A 12876-nucleotide genomic window follows, 5' to 3' on the forward strand; every position below is an offset into this window, starting at 1 on the left:
TTACCTTGATCAGAATTACATATTCCAGAAAGTCTGAATGTTTCAAATTTCTCTCTTATGCTCTGTAGAGGAAGATTCAGACGGAAGTGTAAATGGAGATGTTTCAAAATCCCCTCCCGGTCGTCTCCAGAGGAAAGAGAGAAAAGATTTTCCTGTAAGTGTGTGGGTATGTGTCCTGCTGAAATGAGTGTGACACGCAAGAATGTTGTGCTCTACTCATTTTTCTCTTTTCTTTTTATAGAAACCTGCTATTAACGGCTTGCCGCCCACTCCCAAAGTCCTGGTGAGTGACATCATCACACATCACTTATGCTGATGAAATGTTAATGGCTTGTTTGCTCAGTCTATTTCACTCAAAAATTAAAATTCTGTTGTTAACTACTCACCCTCATACAAAACCTTTGTTCATCTTCAAAACACAAATTAAGCTATTTTTGATGGAAATCCATGGGCTCTCTGACCCTGCATCTGAACATGTGTCGAAGACTGACATGGAAAAGTTATCTTTGTTTTCTCGTAGCTTCATAAAATTAAGGGTGAACCACTGATGTCATATGGACTATTTTAATGATGTCCTTAAAGGAACACTCCACTTTTTATGGAAATAGGCTCATTCTCCAACTTCCCCCCGAGTTAATAAGTTGAGTTTTACCGTTTTGAAATCCATTCAGCCGTTCTCCTGTTCTGGCGATATCACTTTTAGCATAGCTTAGCATAGATCATTGAATCCTATTAGACCAATAGCATCACGTTCAAAAATGACCAACGAGTTTCGACATTTGTCCTATTTAAAACTTGACTCTTTTGTAGTTATATTGTGTACTAAGACCGGTGGAAATGCAAAGCTTCATTTTTCTAGGCTGATAAGATTAGGAACTACACTCCCATTCTGGCGTAATAGTCAAGGAAGTTTGCTGCCGTAATAAGGCTGAAGCAGGAGCAGTAATACCACGCAGCACATGTGCAAATGCTAAACTAGCTGGGAACTCATTTCTGATAATACTCCGCCTGCTTCGGCCATTTTACGGCAGCAAACTTCCTTGACTATTACGCCGGAATGGAAGTGTAGTTCCTAATCTTATCAGCCTAGAAACTCGCAGCTTTGCATTTCCACCGGTCTTAGTACACAATATAACTACAGAAGAGTCAAGTTTTAAATACAACAAATATGGAAACTCGTTGGTCATTTTTTAACCCAATGCTATTGGTCTAATAGGATTCAATGATCTATGCTAAGCTATGCTAAAAGTGATATCGCCAGAACAGGAGAACGGCTGAATGGATTTCAAAACGGTAAAAATCAACTTATTAACTCGGGGGGGAGTTGGAGAATGAGCCTATTTCCAAAAAAAGTGGAGTGTTCCTTTAATGCTTTCTGTGCCTTGAACATGTTAGTTGCATTGCTGCCTATGCAGTGTCTCTCGGATTTCATCAAAAATATCTTAATTTGTGTTCTCAAGATGAATGAAGGTCTTACAGGTTTGGAACGACATGAGGAAAAGTAATTAATGACATTTTTCGTTTTTGGATGAACTGTCCCTTTAATTCTGTATTTTATAACTCACGTATTACATCTCTGTGTGTCTGCAGATGGGAGCTTGTTTCTCAAAGGTTTTTGATGGTTGTCCTCTTAAAATTAACTGTGCCACTTCATGGATTCACCCAGATACCAAAGGTAAAGTGTTGATGATAAATGGCAGATACAAAAATTTGATATTTGGTATAAATAAATAAAAAATAAAACACTTATAAGTACATTTAGGCATCATAACATTGTAATGCACAGTATGGAAAATGGATATGATTTTGAGGTTTGGGGAAAAATGTATTTTGCAGTGTTAAAAAATGTCAAATTTGTGGTATTAAGTTTATAAGTAAATATAAAGTTTGCCATTGATTTTTAATTGGTAAGATTTTTAAGATTTTTGTTTTTGAAAGAAGTCTCTTACTCGCACCAAGGTTTCATTTATTTGTTAAACAGAAATATTTCAAAGTATTATTTAAATGTAAAATAACTGTTTCATGTTTTTATATATTTTATAACGTAATTTATTACTGTGATGCAAAACAGTAGCAGAAATCATTGTAATATGTTGATTTGGTTCTCAAGAAACATTTCTTATTATAATCAGTAGGGATGTAATGATATAAAAATTTTACGATACAATAATATCACAATATGAAGTTCATGATATGATTTTTATTACGATATTAAAACAAAAAGACAAATGTAAACTTGGGGGTGTTAACATTTTGTACATTTTTAAAGTTAAATTCTTCAATCTTATGCACTTTAGAGAGTTCAAATTTAAGAGATTCAGCCCATGTTCCTAAGAAAAAAGTCTTGACTTGTACCTGGGACTTTAAAGGGGACTCAACCTTTTTTTGTGTGTGGTATACTGTCTCAGTCTAAATTACATTCACACTGGTATTTTAGAAGCCAAACAAATTAGAAAATAATATTAATAATAACAATTTTATATTATTGATATTCCTATTACAGTAATAGCTATATATTGTAAAACAGTTGCACTGTAAATTAAATGAAAATTAATGCTTCATAGGTACTTGATAGATATTTTGAATTTGAATGCATTAATGTTACCTATTTAAACTGCTATTTTGACAGAAAACACCAGCATCAATGAAAACAGGCTTACAAAAACAAATCTAGTGAAATGGTGTAATCATCTGATGTGAAAATTAAGCATAATTTGTTGTGTTGCGTTCCCTAATGCGCACTAAACTTACAGCACATGCAATAAATGAGTTCGAACCGAGCCGTTCTGAAGCGTGGAAAACACCAGATCATGAGCTGATCGTCTGTGCTTTGCTTCGAAATGCGCAGCAAGAACAGACTTGATGAAGAATTTAAGCCATATTTTGCTTTCAGCTTTAGTTTGTTTGACAGATACTGTGCTAAAGCATAATGGCCCAAAACACAACTTCAAAGACCTTTTATGTTAGAATATTTAAAAAATCAACACTTTTTGCCCAGAAGACCTATATTGTTTCATATCGTCATGTGTCCAAGATAATATCAAGACAGTTTTGCTATCACGATACCACAAAATGATAATATTGTTACATCCCTAATAATAATTATTGAAAAGAGTTTAGTAACTGCATAGTATTTTTTTTTGGAAACTGTGGTTTCTGTAATATCAGCCAGTGCTTTTGTTTGGGTTTTTAGACCAGTATCTGATATTTGGCACTGATGATGGTATCTACACTCTGAACCTGAATGAGCTACATGAAGCCTCCATGGAGCAGGTACGGCCTAAAATTTGACTTTCACCTTTACCCTCGACCTTGAATAGACAACAGATCAATGAACTCATAACCTGCTGTTTTGATGCGTTTCAGTTGTTTCCTCGGCGATGCACATGGCTGTACATAATCAATAATAATCTGATGTCATTATCAGGTGAGTGAGAGTAATGTGGGAGCGGCTCTTCTGTCTTTCTGTTACTGAGATTCTCCGCAGTACCTACATGATCGCTGTCTGTCTGTCTGTTTCTCTCTGTGTTCACGGCTGATTTCACTGCTTGCTGGCTCTTCTAATGCCTAAATCACCATAATCAGAAGGTAAAATGTCAAACCTCTGTCCTCTACAGCACACACGCACACGGCTAATATCACATCATCTTTCTGGCCTCATTCTTAATCTGATTTTGATTTAACTTGCATAACTACACAGCTCAGCCTTTCTTTGTGCAGGGCGTAACGGTTGTTCATTTCTGTGGGGCATCATTTTCCATTCTCATCAGCACAAATGATATGAATTGTCATGTGTTGGATATCCTGTGTGTAGTCATACCCTGTTTGTGGTACAAGTGTGATGTGTGTTATCTCTCGTTTAAAGGGAAGACGTTTCAGTTGTATTCCCATAATCTGATTGGGCTGTTTGAACAGCTCAGGAAGCCTGGACTGGCCACTCAGTTCCACACCCACAGATTCCCTGACAGGATACTGCCAAGGTACACATAAAACATTAAAAATCTTACTGATCCTAAACTTTTAAATGGCAGTGTGTTTAATTTAGTTTTATTATACAGTAGATCATTTATTTATTTATGCATACATATATTTTTAAAGTGATTAGTTCAGTGATATCACTGACCTGTGATTATACGAAATTTTAGTATTAAGTACTATTATAGTATTTTGAAGTAATGAAGTTACTTAAAGTTATTATTTATTTTCAGTTTTAGTAATTGTTATACACTTGTTATTTTAATTTTAAAAATACTTTTGGTATTAGTAATTTTAGAATTTCAACTTGGGTATTTTCCATTAAAGTATTATTTTATTTTATTTCAGATTAGCTTGAATCATTTTTAATTGTTCTAGTTAACAATAACAACAATGTTGTCTGCTTCATAGGAGATTTGCTCTCACCACCAAGATCCCCGACACGAAGGGATGCCACAAGTGTTGCATCGGTAAAGCTTAAAACACACACTCCTGTATGAACACAAACACAAACTAGGACTGAGTTTGATCTGCTCACTTTCTCTTTTTTTCAGTGCGGAATCCATACACGGGTCACAAGTATCTCTGCGGAGCTTTGCAGTCTGGGATTGTTTTGCTGCAGTGGTACGAACCCATGCAAAGATTCATGCTTATAAAGGTTAGACACGCAAAAAAACAGTATTTGCAAAGCAGAATGAAAGTTGAATTCAATCCAGAGTGGCATATTTTATTATTAAGCTTTCAAATCTTTCTCTTTTTTTTTCTCTCTCTCTCACACAGCACTTTGATTTCCCATTACCAAGTCCGCTGCGTGTGTTTGAGATGCTGGTGGTCCCTGAGCAGGAGTATCCTCTGGTGTGTGTGGCAGTCAGTCAGGGCACAGATCCGGGACAGGTGGTTCGCTTTCAGACCATCAACCTCAATTCCTGCTCATCCTGGTTCACTGAGGTCGGCTCAGGTATGTCTCTCTCTCTCACACATATACACACATGCACACAGAATTTATATTGCTCCTTCATACTGTCCAATACCATGCTTTTCAGTAAGGCTGGGGAATTTTTTTTTATTTTTTCGATTTTAACCAATTTTCATTTTTACGAAATGATATTGGTTCTTAAATCTCAAGTTTCTCAAAAACCTGCTTTTAGCCAATGAAGAGAACATTGTAGAGCACATCCCATCCAATAAATTGGCTTGTTCAGGTGTGTTTGATTAGGGTTGGAGCTAAACTCTGCAGGGACACCGACCCTTGAGGATCAAGGTTCCCTACTCCTGCTGTAGTGCCTCAGTTCAAGAGAAGTGGCAGCACGAATCATGCAAGAAACTGTCATCTCCTTCACTTTAATACCAGTTTCAGCACAAAATAAACTTCGACAAAATAAAATCCGAAACATAAACATCCGAAAGCATGTTCAAAGAGAGTCTAATCGAAATCCGCATCCTGCCTCATGTAATCCCACAATCTGTGTTTCAACAGTGCAAAGACATCAGTGTAACAGCTTGTAAACAATGACATGTAACGCCATCATTTTTATTGTTTGTTTTTTTGTTTAATTAAATCTTTCAAGAGTTAACGACAGCCACCGTTTAAATGTTTTATATATTAAAAACCGAAATTGGAGTAGAAACACACTTATGTTACTGTCAAGTTAGCAGGGGCGCCGCTAAGGGGGGGAAAGTTAGGACAATTCTAAGGGCCCACACCCTGTAGGGGCCCCCAGAGATCTGCTTTTGTGTGGTAGGGGGGGCCCAACCTCATATTTTGTCATAGGGCCCAAAATTGCGAGCGGCGCCCCTGCAAGTTAGTATTAAAATTTTATTTTAAAAACCTAATTAAATGTCATTTAAGTTTTTGTATGAAATCAGTTAATTTTATCCTTCAATAGTATAGTAATGTAGTACCAACTGACTCTCTATATATTTTACATACATTTTTTTTTCCTTGAGTAAATTTGTATCGTACTGTACCCTGATATATATCCAATATAGTCAATATCCTTGTGAATCAAAATCAAATCAAATCAGATCATGAAATTAAAACCCAGCCCTACTTTTCAGTACTGCCAAATGGACCTAGTAAAAAAATACGTTTGTGTGTGTATGTTTATCTGGTTGCAGGTGGTAACCAGGTCGATGCGATCCACGTGACGCAGCTAGAGAGAGACACCGTACTTGTGTGCCTGGACAGTGAGTGAAACAACATTTAACATATACCTTGTTAAACATTAATTAAAAACATAAACACAAAAATTATTAAAGATTTCTAATGTTGTCTCTATTTATGTGTGTTTTCAGAGAACGTAAAAATTGTTAACTTGCTGGGAAAGCTAAAGTCTAACAAGAAACTGGCATCTGAGCTGAGCTTTGATTTCTGTGTCGACTCCGTTGGTGAGAGAGCACTTCTGCACTGTGATATGCTGTGATATGCTTTTATTCTGTTGTGTAGTGTGTTTGACAGGTGTGTGTAACCTTATATATGTGTGTTTGTGTCAGTGTGTCTGCAGGACAGTGTTTTGGCCTTCTGGAAACATGGGATGCAAGGGAAGAGCTTCAAATCAAACGAGGTAAATGCAGACATTGTATCAACATTGCATTATTAGAATATTTTTATTTCCTGTTGATGCATTCAAACCTTTGGTACAAGCACAGGCACAGTCTGGTGAAACTATCTGTGTATGCACAGAGATGGTATGTTTCTTGGCTCTGTAGCGTGTAATATAAGTACAATAAAAGGCCAGAGGTCTTCTGGAGGTGAAGGACTGTCTTTATGAAATATGATAGTGTGTGTGTGTGAGAGACATAGATGACAGGGTGTGATGGATGATGTAAAATTCATGTACAATCAGAAAGCTCCAGCTGGCCAGAGAGTAATGGATTAAATTATTCAGCTGTTTTTCTCCTCTCTGACTCCAATGAAAAGCGGTCGGCACCTACACCCCTCAAAAGAGTGTGTCCGTGTGTGTGTGTGTGTGTGTGTGTGTGTGTGTGTGTGTGTGTGTGTGTGTGTGTGTGTGTGTGTGTGTGTGTGTGTGTGTGTGTGTGTGTGTGTGTGTGTGTGTGTGTGGAGCTTTACAGCCTGCCAGGTGGTGCACCTGCATTGCCAACCATTGTGTTTTGAGAACACGACCCGCGAGTGATATTTTTACCTATTGTTTAAAGTTTTTTTGGAATGGGAGTAAAGGTCTGAGTAGGAGGTTGTGGTCTTTGACTATCATTATTAAAGTCTCCATGAAATCAAAATGGAAGTTGGCTTTTAGTATGAATATGTTAGCCTTAAAGGAATAGTTCACTTCCAGGACAAAAATTTACAGATAATGTACTCACCCCCTTGTCATCCAAGATGTTCTTGTCTTTTTTTTCTTCAGTTGTGGAGAAATTATGTTTTCTGAGGAAAACATTTCAGGAATCCTTACCATATAATGGACTTCTATGGTGCCCCTGAGTTTGAAATTCCAAAATGCAGTTTAAATGCAGCTTCAAAAGGCTCTAAATGATCCCAGCTGAGGAATAAGGGTCTTATCTAGCAAAACAATCAGTGATTTTCTAAAAAAGGTTACAATTTATATGCTTTTTAACCTCAAATGCTCATCTTGTCTAGGTCTGCGTGAACTGTTTTTTCCGGTTCAAGAGAGTTAGGGTATGTCGAAAAACTCCCATCTCATTTTCTCTTGCAACTTCAAAATCATCCTACATTGCAGAAGCGTTTGACCTTTTGTGCATGTTCACTTCTTCAAATCTGGGTCAGTACTTCTTCAGCGAGGTAGAATGATTTTGAAGTTGGAGGAGAAAATGAGATGGGACTTTTTCAACATACCTTAACTGTCTTGAACAGGAAAAAAAGAGTTCACGCAGACCTAGACAAGACAAGTGTCAGAGGTTAAAAAGTACATCAATTGTCTTTTTAAATTTTTTTTTTTTTTTTTTTTTTTTTTTTTTTTTTTAGAAAATAACCAACCGTTCCGCTAGATAAGAAGACCCTTATTTATTTCTCCACTGGGATTGTTTAGAGAAGTCCATTGTATGGAGAGGAATCCTAAAATGTTTTCCTCAAAAAACATACTTTCTTTACAACTGAAGAAAGAATGACATAAACATCTTAGATGACAATTTTTGTTTTGAAAGTGAAGTACTCCTTTAAGGTTAGATATAAGCTAGTGTGTTTCAAAAGAATGATAAAATTCACATTTTCAAGATATAAACATTTAAAAATTACAGTTTCTAAACTTCTGTCAACATAGATCAACAATTTTGATGACCCTGCACCCATCACCCTGCACTTTAGCTTCTCATCAAACTTTTGTCCAATCAAATGCTCTTTAGAATCTGAAGCGTCCCGCCCCCTACACTATAAATAGACACTGAATCTATGGCTGAAATCAGTCACTTGTTCACAGAGTTAGTATTTTCTGTCTGGTGAATGGCATGTAGTGCACTATATAGGGGATAGGGAAAGATTCAGACAATGTAGATATGCTTTCCATTGGGGCGAAAGAAGTCTGGTTATGGTCTGGAAACCATAAAACATATCGAACCCAGTTGAATTCTACACAGAATGGTATATTTTATAGTGATATGGATGACATTGTTTTAAAAAGGGGGCAGAACAAATTTCAGTTGAAATTACATCAACACACAGAATAATAATGTTTCAAAGCACTTCAGTGGACCTTTAAAGAAAAAGTTCACTCAAAAATTTAAATTTGCTGAAAATCTACTCACCCTCAGGCCATTCAAGATGTATATGAGTTCTTCATCAGAACAGATTTAGAACAGAGAAATATAGCATTACATCACTTGCTCACCAGTGGATTATTATAACCTCTTTTTCCTCAGGTGTACGGTTGTTTATTAAAGACTATTTCCACTTGTCTGCAGGTGACACAGGAGATTTCGGACCCAAGCAGAGTGTTCAAACTCCTGGGATCAGACAGGTTAGAACCAGATCAAATAATTTCCGTCTCTCGCTTGCCTTGTCACCTTTTTACTTCTATTTCTTTTGTCTCCTGGAAACATTACTCTCTGCCTCCATGTCTTCCCAGAAACTCTGCATGTAGCCTTTTTACTTTCGCACATGCAGTTGACAGAAATAGAGACTTGAGGGGGAAAAAAGCCAACAGGGAGAACACAGTGTCTCTGCTGGGTCTGTTTCTATAGCGAGGGAAGCCCTGGGTCAGGTTTAAGGGGGGACCTGAGCTTTGTGTGACGTACCGTGTTAAATTAGGACTGTCAATTTAACACCCAAGCTCATTGATGAGGTTTTGTTCTGTTGTCCCAGTTAGACTAGTAGTTTCCTGCCAACTTTCTTTTATGCTTACCAAGGTGTTAAAAACATAATGTAGAGAACAGTGAAATAATACTACTGTGACACATTATTTTTAGTTTAAAATAACTTAATATAACTGTAATTTCTTGCTAATAGCAAAGCTGAGGTTTCAGCAGCCATTATTCCAGACTTTAGTGTCACATGATCCTTCAGAAAACATTGTAATATGCTGATTCAATGCTCAAGAAACATCTATTTTTATCATCAATGCAAATGAACGTTTTTTGTAGAAACCATGATATTTTTCAGGAGTTTACGAAAAATATTCAGCTCAATATCATATAACAAATAATGTACAAGGTCAACAAATGTATAAAAATGCAGTCCAGGCTTTTACAGTTGTCAATAATTAAATTAATAAAAATAAAAATGCAATTAAAAATACAGACTAAATATAATTTTTTTTTAAATATATATAAAAAAACAGGCACTTCTTGCATTCAGAAACTAGAATTAGAACCAGAGCTAGAACCAAGCACATTTATAAAATACCAATCAAGATTTTAATGTTTTTTTAAAGCAACACTAAAGAGTTTTTTTTTATCTTAAAATAATGTTTCCGAACTCGTGTCAGTGGTTCATCGGCACTTTCGTATTCGCTTTGCGACCCTCTATCAGCCATAACAGCACTTTGTAAGTTTGGGTCGTCGGGTCGTGGTTTTGTAGTTCAAATGAGACTACAAATGCGACTTGCATTACGGAAAAAAAAAAAAAAATAGCAAACAATGTCATTTCTATGTTTTGTTTCGTTTTCATACTTTCATAAAGTCATGCAACATACTCTACCTTGTCACTGGACATCGTTATTTCCAAAGCCGGTCCTGGATAGCCTCCAAACAAATAACGTGCATGTGACACGACGGTAGGCTAAATTATTTACGACAGCGGTAATGGACAGTTCCGCTTCCAACCTGTAGAGGGATTGCGAAGTTCTTTAGTGTTGCTTTAAAGAAACGTCTTCTGCTCACCAAGCCTGCATTTATTTGATCCATAATTAAGCAAAAGCAGTAATATTCTGAAATATTTTTACTATTTAAAATAACTGCTTTCTATTTGAATATATTTTAAAATGTAATTTATTCCTTTGATCAAATCTGAATTTTCAGCATCAATCCTCCGGTCTTCAATGTCACATGATTCTTCGTAAATCATTTGAATATGCTGATTTGCTGTTTAAGAAACTTTTTTATTAAGTACTTTTTTTCAGGATTCTTTGATAAGTAGAAAGATCCAAAGATCAGCATTTATCTGAAATGTATCTGCTTTTGTAATATTACACTCTTAACATTCAAAAGCTTGGAGTCAGTATAATTTTAAATGATAGAAATTAATACTTTTATTTAGCAAGTCACAAGATAAATTCAGATAAATGCTGTTCTTCTGAACTTTCTGTTTATCAAAGAAACCTGAAACAAATCTACTCTGCTGTTTTCAGCATAATAATAATATTTGAATGATTTCTGAAGGATTATGTGACTGGAGTAATGATGCTAAAAATCTAGCTTTGAAATGACAGGAATAAATTAAATTTTAATATATATTCAAATAGAAAACAGTTATTTTAAATAAAATATATCAAAATTGTTCTGTTTTTGCTGTACTTTGGATCAAATAAATGCAGGCTTGGTGAACAGAAGAGACTTCTTTAAAAAAACAAAAAAAACATTAACAATCTTACTGTTCAAAAACTTTTGATTGGTAGTGCATGTAAATAAAACAAGCATTACATTGACACAACTTAGCGAAGCCACTTTTTGATGTATATTCAATGCTAAACACAGAACAGAAATGCATCTGTGTCACCATACATTAATGCCACATACACAATGGCCCTACACCACCCCAAGACCCTCTATAGCACATGCTGTCTTTTTTTTTCACTCTCCCTTTGAGATCTCCATATTTTATTTACACTGGCAGTGCCAGGCTGGTGTCTCAGTGCTGTAATTTCATCTGTCGCCTGCTGCCGAGGACACGACCAGCCTCCCGCTTGCACCAACCTCACGCAACCCCTCTACTTTTGCATAATCATGGCTTTCTTCTGTCCTTTTGCACCCATCTCCTCTATATGGTACATTCTGATAAGTGTATATGTGTGTTAATATTTGTGGGCATCTGTGCATTTTAGGGTTGTTGTTTTGGAGAGCCGGCCTACAGATAACCCTACCGCTCTCAGTAACCTCTACATCCTGGCTGGACACGAGAACAGTTATTAGCTCCGCCTCCTTCAGCCGTTCAGGCACACTGCATCTCGAGCCGTTGCGGTACCCATGATGCATTTGTTTCGGAACGGCGCCAACGCTGGACAACCACAGCTGAGCTGATGAGCAGACTGTGTTTAGTGCTAAATCTCACTGCAGCCTTATTGCCATGCGCTGCTCACCGCCAGAGACACCCAGACATCTCGCCACTTAAGGCATCCAGAATCAAACATTATGCAGTTCTACAGCAGCCAGTCAGATTTGTGCAAATCAAGCAAGTAATCGCCAGAAGTGCAAGCAGTAGATACATTAAATCCTTTTTTTAAACCCTATTAAATGTAATCATTCAAAACATTTAAAAAACATTAAACCAACGTTAAAGCTGCAAAGATAGAACATTGAGCAATATGCATAGCTGCTCAAAAAGTGCCATATAAGGGAACGGTTTTATTAAAATATTAAACTAACTTCTGAGGTTTTGTGTTAAATTGGATTTAAAATGTCCGGTTTTTGTGCCGGCGAACGGGGAGAGTTTTTGGGAGAATGAGTGAGTGTTATTTATTCAGCTGAGTCATGTGAGTCAAGCATCTCGCCCTCATGTTACTGAGTGAATATTTTTCTGCTGCAGGTCATTTTCTCCTTGTTTGTTGTAGCTTTTTTGTATTTTCTCCAGCTGAGTAATATTTTAAAATTTTCAGTTATCTCTTTTTAAAAAGTAACTTTAATTCAATACTTGCACCATGTAAGCACTTTTGTACATGTTCTTTTTGTATTTAAAAATGACAAAACATGGGAGATGTGAGGTTACTGTGATATCTCAAGTGTTTCCGTTGCTTTAGTTTTAATGTATGCAGCTTTTGTAATAAAAAGGCAATTGTTAACACTTTGGGATGTTGGTGAAAGTCATTTCTGATAAAAATGCACAGAAATAGCGGAAATCTCTCAAAACCTACATATTTGGACATGAAAAACAGTGCGGTGGGGTTGTATTTTTGTTGTAGTTTTAATTACTAATTAGTACAAGTACACTTAATGGGCCTATCTACAGAATTGGTTCAAAGTCAGAGTTGGAAATGACTTAATAAAATGTTTTTTTTTTCCCCACAGATTTTGTATGTTTGCAAATTGTGTAATATCCATTGTACACATTTCTAATAATTGTGAAGTTAATTCTCATATTGTATTTTCAGAAAGTTTTGGAAATTTGTCCTCTCCCCAGATTTGTCACTAACCAAAACACAGTAATATAAAATTTTATTAGAAGGGTTATATTGACCTATTAAGATTTTGCTTACATCTTCCTTGTGAATGTTTTTTTCAATTTTATTAAAAAGTTTTTTAGAGGTAAATCAATAACAGTAACAATATTTCAAGTGT

At 36.1% G+C, this 12876-nt stretch overlaps 1 protein-coding gene across 5 annotated transcripts in view; it reads left to right on the forward strand.

The window, feature by feature from the left end:
• map4k5 (mitogen-activated protein kinase kinase kinase kinase 5) overlaps window positions 1–12385 on the forward strand; it is a 32551-nt gene extending 20166 nt beyond the window's left edge. For 3 of the 5 annotated variants that reach the window (XM_073833747.1, XM_073833745.1, XM_073833746.1), the window contains 14 exons: window positions 69–154; window positions 242–283; window positions 1591–1675; window positions 3194–3273; window positions 3367–3427; window positions 3863–3980; window positions 4387–4445; window positions 4530–4633; window positions 4756–4933; window positions 6094–6162; window positions 6271–6363; window positions 6469–6539; window positions 8851–8906; window positions 11427–12385. In XM_073833747.1, the coding sequence (XP_073689848.1) occupies window positions 69–154; window positions 242–283; window positions 1591–1675; window positions 3194–3273; window positions 3367–3427; window positions 3863–3980; window positions 4387–4445; window positions 4530–4633; window positions 4756–4933; window positions 6094–6162; window positions 6271–6363; window positions 6469–6539; window positions 8851–8906; window positions 11427–11514 (1190 nt within the window). In that variant the 3' untranslated portion in view covers window positions 11515–12385. The remainder of the gene's footprint in view (window positions 1–68; window positions 155–241; window positions 284–1590; window positions 1676–3193; window positions 3274–3366; window positions 3428–3862; window positions 3981–4386; window positions 4446–4529; window positions 4634–4755; window positions 4934–6093; window positions 6163–6270; window positions 6364–6468; window positions 6540–8850; window positions 8907–11426) is intronic. The other 2 variants (XM_073833748.1, XM_073833744.1) reach the window with 1 other exon arrangement.
• The last annotated feature ends 491 nt before the right edge of the window (window positions 12386–12876 follow it).

The sequence above is a fragment of the Garra rufa genome, chromosome 2 (assembly GCF_049309525.1).
Source record: "Garra rufa chromosome 2, GarRuf1.0, whole genome shotgun sequence".
NCBI lineage: Eukaryota > Metazoa > Chordata > Actinopteri > Cypriniformes > Cyprinidae > Garra > Garra rufa.